Below are 23,000 nucleotides of genomic sequence, written 5' to 3'. Positions count from 1 at the left end.
ATACATAGAAAGGTAGAGAGATGAAAATGAAATGAGAACGTATCTTACAAGAGCATTTCAAGAAACCCAAGAGCTTAAGCTCATGCTCTTAAAGCAAGAGCTTGGATTGATTCTTCATTACAAAATTTACTTGAGCTGGGTTCAAAATAGATTTAAGAGAGTATGGCATGAAATGTTCTACTAATGTTTCCAAAAGGCCAAACTGATCTATGAGACCAATTTGTTACAAAATTGTGAATGTTTTGACATAAATTTAGGTAAATTAGGTTATATTAACGTCTTCAAAAGGCCAAAATCAACTATGGGTCCAAACTGTTACAAAATTGTGAATATGATACCATGTATGGGCGCTAAAAGACTAGAAAAAAATACTACTACTACTACTAGAATCCATCCTCATTTCCATCCCCATAGCTACATAGCCGTCTGTATCTCCATAGATCCTGTGCTTGATCGAGAGAGAAATAAAATGAAAGGAAATGTTATGTTTATGTCTTCCAAAAGGCCAAAATGACCTATGGGACAGAGGGTTACAATGTGTTGAATCTGATACAAGGTCAGAGTAACAAAATGAAATGACAAAATGATAAAATGATAAGATAAAATTACTATGGGATCCTAAACAAGTAGGCGTGAACTAAGCCGAGAGAGAGAGAGAGAGAGAGAGAGAGAGAGAGAGAGAGAGAGAGAGAGAGAACACACACAAACACACATAGAGAGACAAAGAGTTGAAAATGAACTGAGTTTGAAGGGTACTTACACACATTCACGCGTGCATGCTACACAACCACATACAAACAAAGAGAGAGAGAGAGAGAGTTAAATGTGAGTAACAATTCCATCCAAAGATGTAGATTTTAATGTCATAGAGAGGGTTTCCAAAGATCTCGGGCTTGATGTAAATGCCTAGAGCAATTCCAATAGACTTAGAGATTCTTGCATAATTTTGAAAATCAAGGCATGATACTCAAAAGGCAATCCCAAGAGAGCCTTCATACTGAACCAAGATGGTATCTTTGTCTTCACCCTAATAAGGAAGAGTTTTTTAGGGTCCTGTCTATGGAAGTATTAAAGGATCTATCTAATGATAGGCCCTCCAAATCTACCTATGCTATTCCAATGATAGTTAACATAACCAGTTTGTCACTCTCATACGAATAGTTTCAAAAGTTCCCAAGGTTATAAGTGCCCTGTTGTAAGAAATTCAAGAGGGAATTTGGACAATCAACATCAACATCTTTTTCTTAACAATAAGATAAAACACCTGATTGTTCTATACATCATGCCGAGTTTGATAATTGTGGGAGGAGATGATGTCCCAAAGAGGCAAGGACTGATCTGTTTTCCATATGATGCGAACTGAGGGCTTCTCTCCTAATGCAGGTTACATATGCATTACAATTCAAAATAATCCATAGTTTGATCACCAAAAGGTGACCACATGGATAGAAGATCACATGAAACCATTATAGATTTCAAAAAGGGTTGGATAGAGAGAATAACACGTGTGATTGAAAGATCCATTATTGCTTCCGAACCCTATAAATTTTAGATATAGAGTGAGAGAGAGAGAGAGAGAGAGAGAGAGAGAGAGAGAGAGAGATGGAGAGGGAGAGAGAGCGATGGGAAACAGATCTAGAAACAGAATTATTTAAAGAGACATATTGTAAAGTCAAGTTTTGTGGATGAAGTCCTAGAGCAACTACACTTACAATGTCTCTTTTTTTTTCTTAGGAACTTTATGGCACCTAGGGTATCTGCTGAATGTTTTGGTCATGGATTGGAAGCGATGGAGATAGTAATGGATCATATAATGATTCACTACTCTCCAGAAGACAAAGCTGACTTCTTTCAAAGCATTGTTCGAGGTTTCTTTCCGGGTGTTACTATAGAAGAAGCTTGGAGAACCTACGACCGCACTTCCATGACCAAAGATGGGACACCCTTTCACCAGGTGTTCATCAGAATCCAGAATGATCCCAGTCAATGGTTTCGCAACCTACGCCTTTTGCAGATTCGAGTAAAGATGGGATATTCAGATTCCCTCTACCTTGATTCTGAGTTATGTTGTTGTTCTATATGTGAAGTTTATAGCAAAATTAATGCGCTAAAGAGCATTGTAGGACCTGATAAGATAGAGAATCATAAGGAGCCTATTTTCAAGCGTCCCAGTGCTAAACGCTCTTTTCCCATTTTCGAATGTAAATGGGGTTGAGCATGTATTGAGCAAAACTTTTATCTAATGAACAAAAGTGATTCATGAGCATTTTGGTTTGTTTTCCACTTCTCATGCAATCCTTTGTTGTTTTTCACATCTAGATAAAGATGATGTATTTTTTATTCTAAAATAGCAAGTACTTAAAAAGTGAATATTCTACGAGGGTTACTTTTTAATTTACAAGCATTCAAACCTTCTCTTTGGTTGTCACGTTTCTCTTTGCAACCACTGTAGTTTTTTGTGTACAGTAAAATGGAGATTAGTTGTGCCATTCCATTGGCTATTGCAACCAATGGCTTGATATCTTCTGGGATAGCTGTAAGTGCATCAGCGGGTGAAGAGGAGATACTGTCATCTCTTCCTACTATTCGCAATGTGCGTGCAACAAAGAGAGCAACTCGAAATGTCGGGAGGAATAGTGCACCTGCTAATGAACGGGAGATACTTTCATCTCTTCGTATTCGAAATGTGCGTGCGGCAAAGAGAGTAGCTCAAAATGTCGAGTTGAATTCGAAGAAGCAAATTGTAAAAACCTTGCTAGAGATCAAAGCCTCCTGCAATAGGATGGAGACAATACAGACCAATGTTTCGGATGTGGTTGAAACTTTAAGCTCTGCATTGGAGATTGAAAGTGGGATACTATGGAAATTGCGAGAAGAGACAAAAGCATCAAACTTGCAGAGATTAGAGAGTGAGGCATACATGAGAGAGAAACTTTTCAAAGTTGAGGATTCTCAAAAGTTGATATTGGCATCTATTGAGAATCTTCGAAAAGAGGCTTCGCGGAGTCAACGTGAATCAAAAGGACGAATGCCAGACAATAATCTACGACAAATCGTGCCAGGATTGAGAAGTATCATCAACAAGCTCGGTGCTTTGATAAAGGTTCAAAGTTCAAGACTTTTAGATATCCGAGCTACCTCAAATAAATTAAGTGCTTTGGCTAGATTAGTTCGACCAAAGCAGCGTCAAGTTTCTCAACGACCTATTTCTACTAATCCTACTAATGGTAGAAATAGGTAATGTTTTGTTGTATCTTCATCAAACTGTTCTTCTTAATTGAGTCAGGCCGTTGTGTCAAATGTATTTAGTCCTACTTATGGTAGAAATATGTAATGTTATGATGTATCTTCATCAAACTGTACTTTTTAATTGAGTCACTATCAATGTGTCAAATGTATTTAGGTTAGAGGATATAGTTAGATGTCCCATTTTATATTGATTTTTATTATGCATAAGAATGTTCTTTTAGTGACAGATCCAAATTATATCAGGTATTGTATTTATATGAGATCTATTTGCACCTGATTTCATAGATGGTATCTGGACCACGTATATTATCACCTAGTCATGCACGACGTAGTTGACTGTGTGATGATTCGCGAAAGGCGAGGTGCCAAATAGCACGAGAGAGAACAAGGCATTCACTACAAAGTACTATTGGAACTTTATTGGAGTGCAATGAAAGGCAAAGCATGCATGTTGTACATGAAGGAAACTCTGAAGCCATGAATGCTAGGACGACAATGAACTTAGTAGAGGGAAACTATTCTAAGGTATAAAAGCATTGTTTGTCCATCCGCTTTGAATATCCAACGTCTCTCCTTTTACATCACAAGTCTATGGCACCAGTTCTATCCAAAAAGTGCGTGTTGCACAATTTAGGAAGCTTAGATTATGTTTACTCCAAATGTGGGGCAAAGGCCTGTAAGGACGAAGGAAAGACTATCCAAATATTTGTGGGTAAATATTGCTGCTCTGATGGAAAAGTCCAATTACTTCCTTTGAATGAGCCACCAAATGAATTGAAAGATTTGATGAGCTCAACCACAACAAGAAGTAGACAGTTCTTACAAAACATTCGAGGATATAATAATGCATTGGCATTTGTGTCTCTTGGTGCCCATATTGATGAGACTATTAATTATGGTGGGAGAGGTGTATACACTTTTAAGGTTCACGGCTCTATCTATCATAGCATTGGTTCTTTAGCGCCAGCCGAAGGACAAAATGAAGTCCCACGCTTTGCACAATTATATTTTTTCGATACCGAACATGAGTTGAGCAACAGATTGCATCATGTTTCAAATTTATATCGTAGTATTCTAGAGTGTTTACAAGTGATGATGCATAGAGTGAATCCTTATGCAAATGCTCTACGATCTGCTGCTTCTTTGTCTAGAGATGCTATTGTACCCAATATGAGGATGGTTATTGCGGAGCATCATTGTGATGGTTGGCAATATCTTGCTCCAAGGGGTTCTGAAGTGCTGCAATTATGCCAGGACAAGGGGATGATAGAAATATTGGCTATCGCGACATTGTACTGAATTTTTGACACGGGGGTTTGAAAAGAATCTCCAGCATGCATCGAGCTTACATGTCCTTATTATATGTTTTATTATTTCCAAGTGGAGAGGATGGGTGGCATCTTTATTTACAAACTACCCATGGAAAAAAATTGAGTCAAAAGAAATATTATGTCTTTTGCTTACAAATAAGAGATGATATTGTGGAGTGTCTTCTTGGAGGAGGTAGGCTATTACAACAGTATGTCGTGGATGCTTATAGTACTCTAGAGGAGTCACGACTTTTGTGGATGCGAAATAACCAAAAAACACTTCGTGGTGAAGTGTACTAAGGATTGGTTGACATGGTTGAGGCTAGAGAGGGCTGAAGGTCAAAATGTTGGCCGTAGAATTGTTTTGCCTTCATCTTTTGTTGGAGGTCCAAGATATATGTGCCAACTATTTCAAGATGCAATGGCAATTGTTCGTAGTAGGGGAAAACCGGATCTCTTTATCACATTCACATGTAATCCACGATGGAAGGAAATAGATGATGCATTACTACCTGGACGAAGTGTTGTTGATCGTCCTGATCTGACTATACGAGTGTTTTATCAGAAGTTCCAAGATATGATGCATTTACTTATCAAGCAAGCCGTATTTGGGAAGGTGATTGGAAATGTTTCAGTGATTGAGTTTCAGAAGAGAGGTCTTCCTCATGCACATATATTGTTGATACTTGCATCCAAATATAAACCCACAGATACATTACACTATGACAAGTTGGTTTGTGCAGAGCTCCCTGACAAGAATGTGTTTCCAGAATTATTTGATGTAGTGAGTCGTTGTAATGTTCATGGGCCATGTGGTCCTTTGAACCCACGTTCTCCATGTATGGTTGATGGTAAGTGTAGATTCAAGTTTCCACGAACATTTTCTACGTCTACAAATGTAAACGAAAGTGGATATCCTATGTATATGAGAAGAGATGATGGAAGGTTTGTTACGTCTAAAAATTACAATTTAGATAATCGTTGGGTTGTTCCTTACAGCCCTCTCTTATCACTAAGATACCAAGCCCATATTAATGTGGAGATTTGCTCAACTGTCACTGCCGTGAAATATCTTTATAAGTATGTCTACAAGAGACATGATCGAGCCATTGTTGTCCTTCAAGATGATGAGGGAGCTATTGATGAGATCAAGAGTTATCTCAATGCACGTTATGTTTCTGCATATGAGGCTATGTGGAGAATATTTGGCTTCGACATGCATAGTGAAAGGCCAGCTATTCAACGATTGCAAGTACACCTTCCATTGCAGAATATGGTTACATTTCAAGATGGTGGTGATGTATCACATTTGCTAGATAATGAGCAAAATAGAAAAACTACCTTGACAGAATGGTTTGTTGCAAATCAAAATTATCCTGAAGCAAATAGCTTCACATATACTGACTTTCCAAATGGTTGGGTATGGAATAAAAGTCGAAAGGCATGGTCTCCATGACAACAGGGTGTTTCTATTGGAAGAATGTATAATATTGTCCCTACTGCTGGTGAGGTTTATTACCTACGAATGCTTCTCAATATTTGCAAGGGATGTAAGTGTTTTGAAGACTTGCGTATGTATGATGGTCACATCTATGATACATACAAGGAGGCATGCATAGCTAGAGGATTATTGCAAGATGATGAAGAATGATCAATTTGCCTCCAAGAGGCATCTTTTTTTCAAAATGGAATGCAGTTGAGAAAACTGTTTGCAATCATATTAGTCTTTTGTGAGCCACTTCATCCGGCTGCTCTTTGGGATAGGTTTTGTACTGAATTTTGTGAGGAATATGTTTATGCCCTAAGGATGCGTATTTCAGATGCAAGTGTGCGATTTGATGTGGCAAAAAATGAAGCTTTGCTTCATATAGAATGCTTTTTGCAACAACATGGCAAGAGGCTTTGTGATTATATGTTGCCTGCAATAGACTCAACATTGGTATCCTTAAGTGAAAATGGTGCTATGTCTGAAGAAACAATGTTCAATGTTGATGAACAATGTAGTATAGCAGATTGTATGGAAACTTCTTTAAATGAGGATCAACGAGATGCGTATCACCAAGTGCTACAAGCTGTTGACACACATTCAGGGAAGGTATTTATCCTAGATGGTCCTGGTGGCTCAGGAAAAACTTACTTATATAATGCACTTCTTTCACGAGTGCGAGGAAGTTGTAGAGTTGCTCTTGCATGTGCATCCTCGGGTATTGCAGCTTTGCTTTTGAGTAATGGAAGAACTGCTCATTCTAGGTTTAAGATACCTTTGGAGCTTCACTCTGAAGCAACTTGCAATATAAAGGTAAATAGTCAACTTGCAAACTTCTAAGGAATGCAGCTTTACTTATATGGGATGAAGCTCCCATGACACATCGCTATGCGTTTGAAGCAGTGGACAGAACTTTAAGAGATATTATGCAGCGAGATACTTTGTTTGGTGGAAAAGTCATTTTGCTTGGAGGTGACTTTCGACAAATACTACCTGTTGTACGAAAAGGGAGTCGTACAGACATTGTAAATGCTTCGTTGTGTCATTCTCACATATGGAAATACACGAAGATACTGAGGCTTACCAAAAATATGCGTATAGTTGATTACGGCACAAATTCACTTCAACAAAGTTTTTCCCGTTGGGTGCTTGATATTGGCAATGGGGTTATGGATGATGGAGGAGACTTAGACAGAGTCAAAATACCTTCACACATGATGATTCTAGGAAATAGTTTGGCAGATCTTCTAAGCTTTATATATGGAGATTTGTGTCATTTGCAAGATCATGCAACTTTTTTGAGAGATTGAGCAATACTTTCTCCACGGAATAAAGAGGTGGATTTAATTAATGACTATGCATTGCAAAGAATGCATGGAGATTGCAAAGAGTATCTGAGTGCAAATTCAATTTGTATGTCAGAGGAAAACACACATTTGTACACAATTGAATATCTGAATAGCCTTACTCTTGGTGGTGGTTTTCCACCTCATGCTTTAGTCTTAAAAGAAAATGCTCCTATCATGTTGCTGCGCAATTTGTATCCAAGACGTGGATTATGCAACGGAACTAGATTGATATGCAAGCAATTTCATCATAAGGTAATTGAGGCAGAGATAGTTACAGGATCAAATATTGGAGAGAGAGTTTTTCTTCCAAGGATTGAATTTATTATTGGAAGCCATCAGGGGCTTCCATTTCAAATGAAGCGTCATCAATTTCCAATCAGGCTTGCTTTTGGGATGACTATAAAAAAATCACAAGGGCAAACACTTGGAATTCTTGGTCTATATCTTGAGTCATCGATCTTCTCTCATGGACAGTTGTATGTTGCAATGTCACGTGTACGAAGTGCGGCTTCTATGAGTATTTGTTGTCAATACTGAAAACACTCAAGCGGAGTGTTACTACACTCCAAACATTGTATTCAAGGAAGTATTACAACTAGTGAGCTCATAACAATAAGTTCAAATTGACATTGTGGCTCTCACTTAAAGTCAGACACACTTGATGTTAAATTTTATTCATATCTCTCAGATCAAAGTATTTCCCACGGATGGACCCTCGACGCAGTGCTTCCTATGTAGTGGGTCACATCACTGAATTCATTCGAGGTATTTATCTTCTTTTTTAAATTATTTTATTAACTTGACCTATTATTTTCTTGAGAAGATTGGCTTTTACATCGACTTAATCTATTGAAGATCCACCGCAATGGAGGGGAAGAGTTCCTGCTATGTTTTTGGTGATCTTATTTGATCAAACTCATATTATATTGTAAGAGTTTTTATATATGGTATATTTGTAGTTTTAAGCTTTTATTGCTCTACATAATTCATGGATGCCTTTGCAGAGATCACTCCCATCGAGGTTTTATCATCGTAGGTGTTAATGAAATGCTATACTTAGGTAGAGATATGTCCATGGAAGTTCTTGGATACTACCATGTTGCCTTTTCTTCGAACCACGAGCATCGTCAAATTCAAGTTAATATTTGGTTTGTGGGTGACGAGAGGCCAGTCAATGCACAACAGGTGGGGGTTGCTGGAGACCGCACTACACCATATCGATTGAGGATATTTACTCAAGTTGAAACACCACCCCGTATCTTGCAAAATGTATACAACATAGGTCCTTGGACTTATAGAATCCCTAATGTGGTCTCTCGAAGGCTACACTTTGAATAACTATTTTGTATTGTCTCTTTGTGAAGTTGTGAAATTTCAAAGTCTTTTGAATTGCTTTCGTTCCTCTCTCTCTCTATCTCTCTCTCTGTCTCTAAAACAAAAGAAAGAAGGACATGATTCTCTACGGCATGATCGTCAAAGTCTTCTTTATTCTATTTTATATTTATTCCTCTTAAACTTCCAAATCTGTGCTGTTAGAGCAGATGAAGAATGGCACGACACATCATGGTTTCATACACCCTCAATGATGTACCTACTTATATTAGAGGTATGTAAATGTAAAATCTTATCTTTGTTACTTACTTTTACCATGAATGAGAAATTTTTGGCCTTTATTTTGTATGTTTATACCTGTAACATTTTTTCTAGATCCTCCATTGTGGAGGGGTCCTGCACATGCTGAGGATATTATTCGTATTGTCGAGGATTTTGAGATTCTTCGGTACGTATAGCTTGAACTTGAATCCATATGACGTTAAATGTGTTGTTACTTTTTATGTTTGAATGGTTGGTTGTTATTTTCGTTGCAGGCTTCAATATTGTTTGCAGACATTCTGTCTTGGCATTATATGAAGCACGATATTTTAGAAGTGTTGTAGGTTATTATCACATACAGTTTGATATAAATTATATGCGAAACACTGTACGAGAGTTAGGTATGCAACGCCCTCTCAATTGCAACTTTTCATACGGTCCCTATGGGGTGAATGAATGGATGTTTAGAATCTATTCTTTGGGTGAATCACCTCGACGCCTCGGTCGCAGTGTTCGACGTGTTGGACCTTGGATCTTGAGAGTTCCAAGTAGAGTGTGTCGTAGGCTCAACTTCTCTAGATGATCGAACACTTTGATCCATTGTTTATGCATTCTAAGTGCCATATTTTTTTAGTTACTGTTGGCTTAATCAAGTGGGTTTTAATCTACTACATAGGTTAATGTGTGTGTGTGTGTGTGTGTGTGTGTGTGAGAGAGAGAGAGAGAGAGAGAGAGAGAGAGAGAGAGAGATTTGCGAATTGCTAATGTAGGTTAACATGGGTCATGATGATTGGCTATTCTCCCAATACACATAAGGATGAATATATATTTGAAAGTTAAGGAAGAGTACATTTGTCAATGATATGGTACATGGTGTTGGTGGCATCATTGGGTGTATTCATATGCTGATGGGTGGTATGGAAATTGTGGACGGTTAAGCATTACACTATGTAAAGTGTCACAAATATTGAGCGAAATAAAATTGATGAGAGTCCTACAAGAACTACATATGGTTGATATTTATTATGTCAATGTTTGTGGTTGTGATATTCAGTTGCGAAAGATATATCACAATCACAAATCTTACATTTCGGATGAAGAGTTTAAAATTTTGAAACTAATTGTGAAGTTTATCAATGCGGTATATTGGAGTGATCCTCATCCGTCCAATTATAGAGTAGAATATGAGTCGTTGTAAACAAAAAATTTGAGGTTGTTGTAAAGACTTTGACCTAATGAACCTCTTGACACTTTTTGGCATGATAATTAGTAATTGAAGTGTTCGTATTGCGCTTATACTTTTTTAAGTGTTTAAGTGGCCATGTTGATCATCTCTCTGTCTCTCTCTCTCTCTCTCTCTCTCTCTCTCTCTCTCTCTCTCTCTCTCATTTTAAGCTTTGAGTACTAATGTTGTCTTCTTTTCTTGCAGCCAATTAAATGGCCCACGAAATTGTGAATATTTTTCCAAGTGTAAAAAAATTTATTGTTGATGCCTTTGAAGAAAATATGTTACCTGCTGAACGGGGATGGCAATGGGCATGGGAAGTGTGATCCCTATTTCTTTCCCAACATTAGGCTCATGCTCTTAAAGCAAGAGCTTGGGTTGATTCATCATTACAAGATTTACTTGAGCTGGGTTCAAAAAATAGATTTAAGAGAAGTTTGTAGAGCTCCAGCGCAATATCTTGATCCTGTTGAAATAGCATGACTTAGAGTGCTATGAAGATATGTTCCTGAGCCTTTTTGGCAATAATGTAAACTTTTAAAATATATATATATATGTCTCTTTAGTCATGTGCTTTTATGTAATCTCTCTCTCTCTCTCTCTCTCTCTCTCTCTCTCTCTCTCTCTCTCTCTAAGTCTCTGTGCAAAAGGGGTTAAATGTACCAGGAGTAGTTTAAAGGGGCCAAAGACAGAAAGTGTCGATCGTGTGTGTGTGTCATGGAGAAATGTATAAAGATGCACACACACACAAACACATACAGAGTGAGGTGGTAAGAGCGAGCAAGGCCCGTCTGTAAGCGGGGCGTGCGAGCTAGTATATATATATGTATATATACTCTATATATATATATATTTGTGCATGTGCACATTCAATCCTTCAAATGGTATTAGAGATGATGAAGGCTCGATCTTCGGAGGTCGCAAAGATATTGTGAGCTTTAAGCTCGCCTTTGGAATTGATGAAATCACGAGCATTAGTGCTCAATGCGAAGAGATTTTTACAATTAATTGTATACCCTATGTGGCTTCTGGAGCTAAGGCTCATCACACAAGAATGAAATTGTAGCAGGTCGATTTAACTGAAAAAGAAAAGCATATCATAAAGGCAATTTGTAGAATGCTTAAAGAGAGTAGGTCAATTGTTCATCGCCGGATTTTTATTGTAGAAGCTTGCAATGAGCTTGCAACTCTAGCAATCCAATTTGCAACTATGAGGTTTCAAAAAACCACAATGATGATGAGAGTGAGTCACTCTCGACGTGAAATTTTGACCAGTTGGCTTACAACAAAAGAACATAGTGGTAGGACTATCAAAATTATAACGTTGGCTAGCTCAATTGGTAGAGTCATAGCCTATGTGCCTAAGGTCTTGGGTTCAATCCCCCCTTGGCGACCCGAAGACATGTTCTAAGTCCTTAGGGATTGTTCCCATATGCCTCCACCATGGGGGTTGAGTGTGTGCGTGTGATGGGATGCCTCTCTCCCTACCTGTGAGGCTGTTATACATAGGGTGTGCACGTGTGTTTCAAAGTTCTTGTAATCTCTTCAAAAAAAAAAGTAGAACGTTGGCAATAATTCTCTACAAGAGTGCTGATTTTTTCTTCAAAGCCAAGAGTGCCTACTTGTAATTTGTTGGGTGGACATGTCTTAAGCTTAGTCTGAGTCTTTGGTGAGAACCATCCCTTAATTGTAAAGGCTTATGTGAAAGATAAGCTTTTAGTATATTAGATATTATCTTTTCCTTTATCCAAGTCAATGAATTATAAATAAAAGCTTTGATGTACATATTATATCCTATGCTAAACATATTATTGTATTTTGTATATTGAGTTTTGAGGGTGTGTTTATGCTTCTTCTTCTTCTTTTTCTCTCTCTCTCTCTCTCTCTCTCTCTCTCTCTCTCTCTCTCTCTCTCTCGTCGAACCCTAACCGTGCAACAACCTTTCTCTCTCGTTGAACCCTAACCCTACAAGCAGCCCTTCTTTCTCGTTGAACCCTAACCCTGCCTGCAACAGCAGCAGTCGCTGGGTGCGAGGGTGGCACCTGGCTTCACATGGCTGTTCGATAGCTTCACCCATCCACCTCGCCAAGGCAACGTTGCAACCCTGCACCCGCGGTCGCCCTGTGTACCCGGCTCTGCTTTGCGACCCCGCTCTGTGTCCCGCTTTGCAATCGGCAGATCCCGATTCCGCGACATGTGTTACAGCTTTGTTGTAAACACCCCCAACAACTTTTCTTCCTCCTCACTTTGTTTTTTTTTTTTGCCACACTTGCCTTAGCCATTGTAAATTTGACACCCTCTTTGTTAGAGGAATGCTTTTGTATACCCATTTTTCGGTCCCATGGGTCATATATGACCTCCGAGGACGATAATGAATCTACCTATCTCTACCTCTCTCTCTCTCTCTCACACACACACACATAGTTATGGTTACCTTGAGCTTCAAGCCACCTTAAGATCAATTACACCTACCACAATTCCAACAAGTGATATTGGAGCGTAGGATATTAAAGTGCTATTGAGTTTAATAACTCCTCTCTAGTTAGCCCTCCTCTTAATAATTATTGCTCATTGATTAGCAAGCTCATGAATTTGAGTCCCATGAACCACTACTCTCACTAATCAAGCTTCATGATAAAGAGAGTGATCCCTAAGCTTTCTAATTGAGCGTAGTTTATGCTTTTTATTTCTCACTTGGTGTTTCTTGCATTTGATCAATTCCCCTCATCTAAATTGACCAAAACTTTGATCCTCAAATTAGCCCTATCTCGACACCCATTTGGATGAATTAATAGGGTGTGTTGAAACCTTTCGTCAAGGGTTTTTCGACAAGCTCTCAAGTATTACAACCCGAGATCGAGAACATCCTGCTTTGACATTGTCATTGCCCAATTTTCTTTTTTACCGTTTAGGTATGTGTGCATTGTGTGTCTGCAGAGTAGAAAAATTAGGAGCCTTGCTTCAAAGCACGCACGCACGCGCGTGTGTGTGTGTGTGTGTGTCGTGGGGGGGGGGGGGGGGGGGGGGGGGGGGGGGGGGGGGGGGAGAGCATTTATGCCCAACCCTTTTGTTTTCTTTTTGGAAGCCAATTTTCCCCTTGCTGGGAACGTGGGAAGTAGGCCAATTCAAAGGCCAAAGCTTTAATAAAAAATAAAAAGGGAGGGTGCCTCACAGGCTATCAGAGCTTGTGAGCCCGTTGCTATCTTGTTACACGCCAAGTTGCATTGCAGCCCCACCTCAAGGGTGGACCCCATCCCACAAGGCACAAGCTGCCAATGACTTAGCAATTAGAGCTCTACGAAGTCATCCATGAGCCCACCCTGAGGACACACAGTCAATCATGAGCAAAGGCTCATAGCCTCGTATTGTGCAATGTGCCTCGCCTGCCTCATGTTGTGCACTCAATGACCTCACTCACCCGTTGACAAACCGTGCTGTGCAAGCTTTGATACTCTTTGGTGTAGTTCACATGGTGCAGTGGTTGCGCACAAGTGCGCAGCTGGGGGCCAGTAGCTAGCAAGTTCCCATGAGGCAAAGCGAAGTCGCACAATGACCTCAAAAATTCAGAAAAAGGTTGAAAATAGCATCCAGAGCGTGAAAGGTGACGTCTTATTCCTGCACGATCTTGTCATTTTTTGCGATTGCAGGCTCGCTCCATCCCTTCAACCTCGAGCAGGAATGCAACTTGTTGCCAACCGGTTACGAGTTTTCTTTTGGCAACCACTCATGAGAACTAGAAAGGTACGCAACCGGTTGGCAACCAGTTGTGAACCCAGTGCCCATGTGAACTGACTCTTTGAATCTCGGTCACCAACTTGCTACTCCCTCGATTTCGTTTGGGATTTCATTTTCAAATTGATTTTATTGTTTTAAGACGATTGATGATGTATAAAATTTCTTTTGGTGGCCATTCACACACACATTGAGCTTCTTTAAAAGAAGGCAGCATCACAACAACGAATCCATAAAGTGCTTCCATATTTCACACACATATATGCCCGTAGTCTCTTGCTGAAAGAGGGTTTCTCCCACTGGCAAGATAAGGTATCAAAGGCTCAAACACATCATTCAAGGAGGATTCTAGAGGTTCAAAGGCCTTCAAACCAAAGAAGAATTTAGCTTTAAAGAGGAGATCAAAAAATTTAAACGTTTTAAATCATCTCGACATATCGAGCATTCAAAGGGACCTCCAAAGCTTGTGGCAACTCAAATTCCTTGAGTGGAGCTTCAAATTGCGGCCAAAAATTGAATCGCAATTTTTTTATTAAAAAAAGCCTCTTGTGAAGAGGTGCTTCATAAATCTTTTGTGAAGAGTAGCTTCATGTTTGGCCATCTTTTTGTTCTTGCATTTGCATGTGCACCCATGTTTACACAATTTCTTTTAAAGAGGTAGACACGTACCATCAAGTGTTAAGACCCCTCTACCTTTGAGATTATGGCAGAAAAAGGGATTGAAAACTTTAATGGGTAAGGTTTCCATACTTGGTAGACTAAATTACATTACGAGGGTATCTCATGCGTAAGCAAATATGGTCCATTGTCAAGCCACACACAAATGAACCATCCACAATTGAAGGCACACTCACCAACAAATTGCACAAATTCATGCTAAAGATGAACAAGTTCTAGGTAAAATTATCAACTCGCTACATGATAATTACATGCACTTCACTGATAATTGCACCACAAAAATCCAAGCATGGAAAATCCTAGAAGAAATTTTTGGTGCAAAGTAAAAAATGAGCAAAATTATCCTTGAAAAAGACCTTTACAAATTAATGAGATGAATCAAGGGGAGGATATTTCAAGCCTCGTCGATAGGTTATTGAGCATGATCACTCAATTAACTTATATTGAGTGTCAGATCCTCAAAGAAGATAAGGTTATTGTGCTCTTATGGGTTGTCCCAGAAAAGTTTGACAACATAATCACATTGCTAGAACAAAAGGAACCAAAACCCATGTTGCAACAAGTCATAAATGCCCTAATTGAAGAAGAAAAGAAGCCAGCAAAGAAGGCGTCAGCAATGGAGGAGTTTACATTGCATCATCATCTAGGAATGCATCTTCATCAACTAGGACCAAAAATAAAAGGTGTTACAAATGCGGCAAACCAGGGAATTTTTTCAAAAGATTGCTACAAAAACAAATTATGTAGCAACTATCTTGTCAAAGGACATCCACCATCAAATTGCCCAGGTAGCACTAACAACACCAGCAATAGAGCAAAAGGCAAAGTCAACCTTGCCGAGGACGACGACGAAGACGAAGATGAAGAGGACGAGGAAAACAATTGTGTGCATGGTTGTACCACCCCTATCTTTTGTGAATATACTGATGTACTATAGATATGGATGGTCTTCCACCTTATTTTTTTGAGGGAAGGAATCTTTAGTCTTTGTGACACCATGTCAGATGAGACCTACTTCTAGTCTATGTGACTATAGTCTATGTGACTATTAGCCTACGTGGCATTGAGTTTTGATCTACCTTTTTTCGATATAGGCCATGCCCAAGGGAAGGATTGTTGGGTGGGCACGTCCGAATCTTAGTTTGAGTCTTTGGTGAGAACCATCCCCTACTTGTAAAAGCTTATGTGGAAGATAAGCTTTTAGTATCCTAGATAATTATCTTTGCCTTTATGCAAGTCAAAGTCTCTTAGGTGGATAGCTTTTCAAGCCTTATAAGCAAAGGCTTTGATGTAGATATTCTATCCTATGCTAAAAGTATTATTGTACATTTTGTATAATGAGATTGAGAGTGTGTGCTTTTTCTTCTCTCTCTCTCTCTCTCCCTCTCTCTCTCTCTCTCTCTACTGTGTAGCTATGGCTACCTTCAGATCTTGAGATCAATTGCACCCATCACAATTCCAACATAATTGGTGTTGTCGATAGAAGTTGTGGTAGCCCTCCATGTATAACAAATTTCGGCCATTTGAGAGCACACGAGGGTATCCATGAGTGCGTATTTTGGCATCACAATTTTGGTATTGTTTTCTATGTATATGCTATATGCTTGTGGGGAAGTTTAACCAGAAGAGAATTGGTTACTATTGGAACTATCTACCTCACAAGAAGTTGGTGCAAAATTGAGTGATTGGTTGATATTGGAACTATCTACCTCACAAGGAGTTGATGCAAAATTGAATGATTTGGATGAGCTTTGTGCATTATGTTGCTCAAATTTGTGTATTATATATGATCTCTCTTCGACTGAGTTGATAAATGTCATTTTCATTGAATGTTGATGTTTCTCTCTTGAGGCATTGTATACTGATTATTGGAAGATTTGAGTTATTGATTCTAGACTCTCTTTGATTGCATCCAGATTTTATGTTTTTATTTTCCACTTTAATTATGTATGGTTGTTTATGGTGACAGTTGCCAATTTATGGTCGCCATGGATGTATGGGGCTCTACTACGTATGCACAATTTCAGCCATCTTATAGTGTGGTTGATGCCGTAAACTTATGGTCTTTGATGTGGCTTGTGCCACGTATGGTGAACTCTCTAGTTTATGGCATGCTTATGATGATTGTGTCCGCCAATGTTGATGCCCACATATGGCAATCTTGATGCATTTTTTTTTGGCACTTTATGCACTCTTGAGTCCTCTATTATTCATATTGAGTAATGTGTGGCCAATTTGTTCACTCTTTTATATCGTTAAAGTCTTTTGATTACTGACACCTCTAATGCATGATTGAGGTAGAGTCCAAGAGAGGTGAAAGATTGACTGTGCTTTACGTTTCTTGCTTGATTTGGCACTTATTTATGTATATGTCTACTACTTTCAACAGATTTGGTCTATGTCTCATAGGTTTTGTGTAAAATTTGGGGATACTACCAAGTAAGCTCGTGTGGTGCTAGTTTTGGCAATTACGAAAGTCATCTTGATAGTTGTATGGGACTAGGTGCTCAATAGCCGAGTTGGTTAAACACGATTAGGTTAGATCTGCGCTCAATTTTGTATACATTGGTTTATGTTATTTGAGATTTATGCAATAATATTACCGATAAATTTTTGGAATTCGGTCATATTCTTTGCCGTAGTTTTGATTCAAGTTATGCATCTTTTGTAGACTATTTCTGGCTAACATGATGTTTGTTTTGTGGGCAAACTCTATCAACAATATTTCTTGCCATAGATTTGGCATTGCTTAATGAGTTTTCTTTTGCAAAATTTTGGTTGAGATATTGTCCAATCACTAGTGAAACATTGTCAAAATTTCCTTGTGAGTTTGTGTACGCTTTGCCATACATGTCAAAGCTAGGAACTTGCCTGTGCACTATGTGCGAGTCTTGAAAGACTGCAAACACACAACTAGAAGAGCCTAGCAAGCTCAAAGGGGCAGGGGTGTGTCACTCACCGCTCAATGCTTCCGTCGTGAAGGATCCTGTGCTGCAAAGAAGAAGGAGACAGCGTCGATGCCGTGCTCAACCACGCCGATGCCGCCGCAATGCTCGATCTCTCTCTCTCTCTCTCTCTCTCTCTCTCTCTCTCAAGCATACACACACACACACACACACACACACACACACACATACATATACCTATGAGCACACAAAGGAGAAGGAGACAGAGATGGAGCAAGATCATTTCTTAGCTTACAACTCAGAGAATGAGGATTTTTAGGTCAACTGGACCTTTTATAAGAGTTCGATCCATTCAACCATGGGCGGCCACAGTGGCCGGTCATTGCAAAACTACTTAAAAAATAAGATAAATGGTGCCCCTCTCATTGGTGATCACTTACACACCTATTGGACCGACAATCCCGGTCCATGACTCAATCAAATAACTAATATGCGTTTGTCGAAGGTGATAGGGCATCCGTGAGGGTTAACATGACCCCCTTCCTGATGTAGATTCCGTCCTCGGAAGCTATTGAGATGATGTCCATTCGTTGAGGTGGAAGAGTATCTGAGATTAAATGTCCCTAGTCTTCTTCAATCCATGCAAAAATCAACCAAAATTGGCACAGTAACTGCATTCTCATATACAATTTAAACGCATATGCAGTTGTAGGCACACAAATTGATTGGTAACATAATATTAAAAAATTTGTCAGCAGTAAACATTAAACTATAATATAATCAAATGCATAAACATGTGTAAAGGTCAAAAACTAAACAAGTTTGGGGTCACTAATTTAACGGTCGAAAGGCACTAGAGGTCAACTATTAATACCATGGGCAAACTTTTCAATTTTCTCTGGTGAATTAAGCTGTTTAATCACAAGAGCCACGTATTTCATATCCGAGGGCTGACTAGAGGCTATACCTAGAAGACCTTGTAGTTAAGCTATGATAAAAGGAATTCCTCGTGAAATCATCAATTGACTTATTTCCTTTTCTTTGACCCCTCAAAGTCTTTTCACATTGATTCAATTTTGATGTGTGTGCTTATTTTGTATGTCTTGGCTTTTTTGCTTTTCAAGAAAAAACGCTAACATTGGGAACCTCTAGGGCTCTAGTACCATAGGCGATACATGTGAGTGAACTATCAAATCAAGCTGGGATTTCTCTTCCAGCTTAAAATTTTACATTGTGGCACTTTTGATTTTTTTGTTTGTTCGTTTTCAACATTTTAATTTTGTAACTTTGGGGGGTCATATAACACTATTACCCTCCCCAGGCTCATCACACTAGCAAACTCCCTTTATAATACTTAAGCTAAAGGTCAATAGGAACTAAGCCCACTAGAAAGCCCTAGTACATTGCACACAATGCTACTTAAATCAGATAAGGAACCTAGAGTAACCATTGATTATTAGGAAGGAATTCCCCATGGTATTAAGAGAAGATCTTTAACTCCTAACTTGGTCAAACTAGCTTAGTTAGACTGCTTAATTCTAAAACCTAGACAAGGGATTATGACAGAAAATTATATAGATTCTAATTTTAATCTAAGAAAATGTGCAGAATATTGTGCTACCGATCACATTTAAAGCAGACAAACATGGATGCAAACACAAAGACAAGGGAAAATGCTAATGGTCAAGAAACACATGTTTGTGTTGATGATTGTGCTTGATTGAAGAGTGAATGAGAGAAAGATTCCATGAAGTTCCAAATCCTAACAACAGCAACACGTTCCTGTACACACTAGAAAACACAAGGAATACCTCTAGAAGGCACGTCAGTGGGAAGAGGCACCAACCTTTATTGAACACAATCAAACAACATAAGGAACCCTAACCTAATTATTTGCACTCCCCCTAGAGAGTCAAGGGAACATGATATTGTAGAGATGGGGAGGTAACCCTAAGGCTAAACCCACCTCATCATCGTCGAGAAAAACAAAGTCATCATCCATGAGACCATACATGCTATCCGTGTAATCATGTAAATCTTCTTCATCATTAGAGGTAGCAATGTTTACTAAGAAGGTCACTAGATGTCTATAGTCATCTTGGTCAAAAGGGTAGGCTTGTGCAATGGGAGAGACGCTCTCTACTAAGTATGGAACAATCACGGTCAAGAGACGTATCACCCATTCTGACTCCTCAAAATTCCTCTCACATGCTAGCATACCTACCAAATCCCATTTACAGGCAAGCACTGGAAAGACTATGTGAAACACTTGTGAAAAGTAAAGAGGGTATGTCTCACCCAAGGTAGGAGTGGATGACTCTAGCGTACTAGCCACATCTGTACACACAGATAAGATGATGGTTAGAGTGAAAATATTATATGGGTCGTGTCAAAAGGTGGTATCCTTGTGTATAATGTGTTTTTATGATCTTGTGTCATATATAGAACTTGTATGTTTCCAGATTATTGTTTGGTGGCTCTTGCACTTCTACTTTTTTATCTTGTTCTTGTGAGTATAAGGCTTTATATATACCTTCCCTAAGATTGGGAGATTGAGAGGTCAGGGAGGAAGGTTAAGAGAGAGTGAGTGAATGATGAATGTAAGCAAACACTCCCCCTTCCTTAGGTAGATCATACCTTTTGGAATGATGTCATCACCATTTGAAACCAATTGTTCCAAGTTGTTATGGATGAAGACTTTGACCAATAGTTTTCGACCGCCCTAGGAATTTTATCTAATTGCAAGGGTGGTAAGGTACTCTCCCATGATTTTTTTTGCAACGTTGTTGTAGGTGGTGAACTTACAACGGGAGGTGAAAACTCTTTCTTGTTTGTATGGATATGTACAATGGTAGGTGGAGGTTGTGTCGAAGCTTCTATTTCCGTATATGAACTATATAAAGAGCAAGAAGCTTCATTCGTTTTTTCTATGGTTGAGCTGAGAGAAACAAGACTTTCTCACTTGGGAACCCATACTAGCTTCGGATCCGGTGTATAGTGTTCTGTGATTTTCCTTTCCGATGATCTTCCATCGGCTTTTTTATCACAAGATTTGACTCACATGGGTCAGGTGACATGTAAGAACACATTATACGTTTTGGCACCCAAATTTGATCATTTCCTTGATAGTAGGCTTGGGCTTCCAACAGTCATTTAGGAATCCAACGCCACGTTTTCTTAAATTTCTGGGAGCGAGTGGGGCGTTTCTTATAAGGCTCCTGTTTTTTAATATTAGCCACGGTCGCTAAAGAAGCTTTAGGGACCCACTTGTATGTTTTCTTAGTTATTTTGCAATGGGTATTGTGTGTCTCAAGCTTTGTTTCAACTGCAGAAGTTGAAGCTCTAGAGAGTTGGGCTATAGGGACTATGGTTAAACCTCCTGGACATGCACTATTTTGGGTTTTATTTTCTCAGGAGGTAATATTTCAGGGACTATGGCTTGAGTGACAGAACTAAGAGTCGGTTTATGCATTGTGACACTCCCTGTCCCCAATCAATAGTGCATTTGTTCGCTATCATCCACGTGCGTCCTAGGTGTATATTACCTTCCATAGTTTCAGTAAGCATGACCAAAAATTCTTGAGCTACAACCCTGTGGTCATAATTGACAGAAGTGTGCTAGATACCAAAAACTATAGTTTTGTTCTTGTTGACACCCTTGACTTGGATAGTACTTTCACATAGAGATGGCTTTCCCAACTGACACCACACCCCATATGACAACAGATTATATTTAGCACCCGTGTCTTACAAGGCGTTCTATAGAACTTTCCCATAGGCGATATTTAGTTCAATAGGGTATCGTAGAGGTGTGTCAGAGTCCAACCAATCATCCTTTGTTTCAATGTTGACTGTATGTGTAACTCCAAGGTTGGCCTCTCGTTGGCGTCTTATGCGTTGTTGTCTCTCCTTAGCCTTAGCTTGAGCTTGTATTTTCTTCAATTCTGTTTGTGCCTTTGCTGCCTTTTTTGATGGATGGCATGTAGCTCCTCTTGGCTTAAAGGATCATAATATCTTGTAAATTTTCTCCCATTGAGGAATCCAATGGTTTCAACTCCATCAAGAGTTTCCACACGAATGGTACCTTGTGGGGTGATTTCACATACTCTATATGGTCCTTTTCCCGCATATTTCAACTTTTTTTTTCGTTATGTACTCCATACATAAGGACTTTATCACTAACATTAATATCTTTGTTCTTTAGATGACGGTCAAACCATTTCTTCCTCCTAACTTTCTCCACAAGTGCATTTTGCACAGCCAATTTCCTTTCTTCGTCTAACCTTTCAAGGATATGTAAACGCTCAACTAAAAGGTTACCATCCCAACCTTCTTGTGAAGCTATGCGAAGACTAGGAATTACAAACTCCCATGGAAAAACTTCTTCTTGGCCATATACCATTTTGAATGATGTACAATTAATAGCCACTTTGTAAGAAGTACGATAAGCTCATAGAGTTGATGTCAGCTTTAGATCCCAATATGTGCAATGAGCTTCGACTGTTTTGGTCAAGATAGAAATTAAGGTCTTGTTAGTGCTCTCAGCTTGGCCATTTTCTTATGGATAATAAGACGTGGACTTATGGTAGGCTATCATGAATTTTGTCGTGAGTTCCTTTATCACTCCATTTATAAAATGAGTACCATTGTCACTCACAATCTCAAAGGGACAACCAAATCTTGTAATAATGTTCTCAAAGAGAGACTTGGCAGTTGACCTTGCATTAGCCTTATGTGTCACGCTGGCTTCCGTCCACTTTGTCACATAGTGAGTGGCAACGATAATATATCAAAATTGAGTGTTACAAGCTGCCAGATTAATTGGGCCTACAAAGTCTAAACCCCATTTTTCAAATTGTTGAATCACTTTAACAGGATGTAAGGGTATCTTATCCTTTCGTTGTGTGATCTTGTAACGTTGGCATTCATCACATCCTTTTGCAAAAAGTGATGCATCCTTGAATAAGATAGGCCACCAATAGCTTGATTGCAACACCTTTCTAGGAGTTAGTTCCCCTGAGAAATATCCTCTGGCTATACCCATGTGGGCTTCTTGTAGTATGTATAAATACTCATCTTCACGAGCACAACGTCTAAGAATATCGTCCTTCCCTAGCTTGTAGAGAGTTCCCGCAATGAGAGAATAAGTTTCACATTCTTTTAACAGTTTTTGAGCTGTATCCTTACAAAACTCCTTGGGTGGAAAACCATTAACTAGAAAGTTCACAATCTTCTCACTCCATTCAGGCATGGTCTTGACTAGGAATAAGGAAGTATCGGGCAATTCATCATCGAATCCAGTAGGGGCTTCACCATTGGGTATGCAAGACAAATGATCTGCCATGACATATCTTTTACCAGGTCTCACGACAACGGTGAAATCAAAATCAATAAGAATTAACAACCATCGTGTAGTTCTTCCCATGGAACAAGGTTTATTTACTAGATACAAAAAGTCTTGATGATCAACGT

At 39.1% G+C, this 23,000-nt stretch overlaps 3 protein-coding genes across 5 annotated transcripts in view; all 3 read left to right on the top strand.

Moving 5' to 3' along the window:
• LOC147432150 (uncharacterized) overlaps positions 1–10,131 on the top strand; it is an 18,947-nt gene extending 8,816 nt beyond the window's left edge. For 2 of the 3 annotated variants that reach the window (XR_015185525.1, XR_015185524.1), the window contains exon 5: positions 9,758–10,131. Coding sequence is in view for 1 of the 3 variants with exons in the window: in XM_086492140.1 (XP_086348266.1) it covers positions 1,735–1,799 (65 nt within the window). In the remaining 2 variants the exon portion in view is untranslated. Of the gene's footprint in view, positions 1–1,734; positions 3,379–9,757 lie in introns of those variants that run through there. The other variant, XM_086492140.1, reaches the window with a different exon arrangement.
• On the top strand, positions 4,981–6,885 carry LOC147432152 (uncharacterized). The gene is made up of 3 exons (XM_086491893.1): positions 4,981–5,979; positions 6,022–6,168; positions 6,256–6,885. The coding sequence occupies exons 1-3, from the start codon at positions 4,981–4,983 to the stop codon at positions 6,883–6,885; spliced, it is 1,776 nt and encodes a 591-aa protein (XP_086348019.1).
• LOC147432151 (uncharacterized) lies at positions 6,921–7,355 on the top strand. The gene has a single exon (XM_086491891.1). It carries the CDS (start codon positions 6,921–6,923, stop codon positions 7,353–7,355), a length of 435 nt encoding a protein of 144 aa, XP_086348017.1.
• Positions 10,132–23,000: the final 12,869 nt, after the last annotated feature.

Source organism: Adiantum capillus-veneris, chromosome 20, assembly GCF_014529385.1.
Source record: "Adiantum capillus-veneris isolate H3 chromosome 20, ASM1452938v2, whole genome shotgun sequence".
Lineage (NCBI taxonomy): Eukaryota > Viridiplantae > Streptophyta > Polypodiopsida > Polypodiales > Pteridaceae > Adiantum > Adiantum capillus-veneris.
This window is presented reverse-complemented; position numbering and strand designations above follow the sequence as displayed.

What these genes read in the sequence shown, in the direction of transcription:
- LOC147432152 (XM_086491893.1), top strand. Translation starts at nt 4,981, where the DNA reads ATGGCAATTGTTCGTAGTAGGGGAAAACCGGATCTCTTTATCACATTC. An exon ending in CTGACTTTCCAAATGGTTGG is followed by an intron (nt 5,980 to 6,021) that starts GTATGGAATAAA and finishes CCATGACAACAG; the next exon opens with GGTGTTTCTATTGGAAGAAT. An exon ending in TCTATGATACATACAAGGAG is followed by an intron (nt 6,169 to 6,255) that starts GCATGCATAGCT and finishes AATGGAATGCAG; the next exon opens with TTGAGAAAACTGTTTGCAAT.
- LOC147432151 (XM_086491891.1), top strand. Translation starts at nt 6,921, where the DNA reads ATGACACATCGCTATGCGTTTGAAGCAGTGGACAGAACTTTAAGAGAT.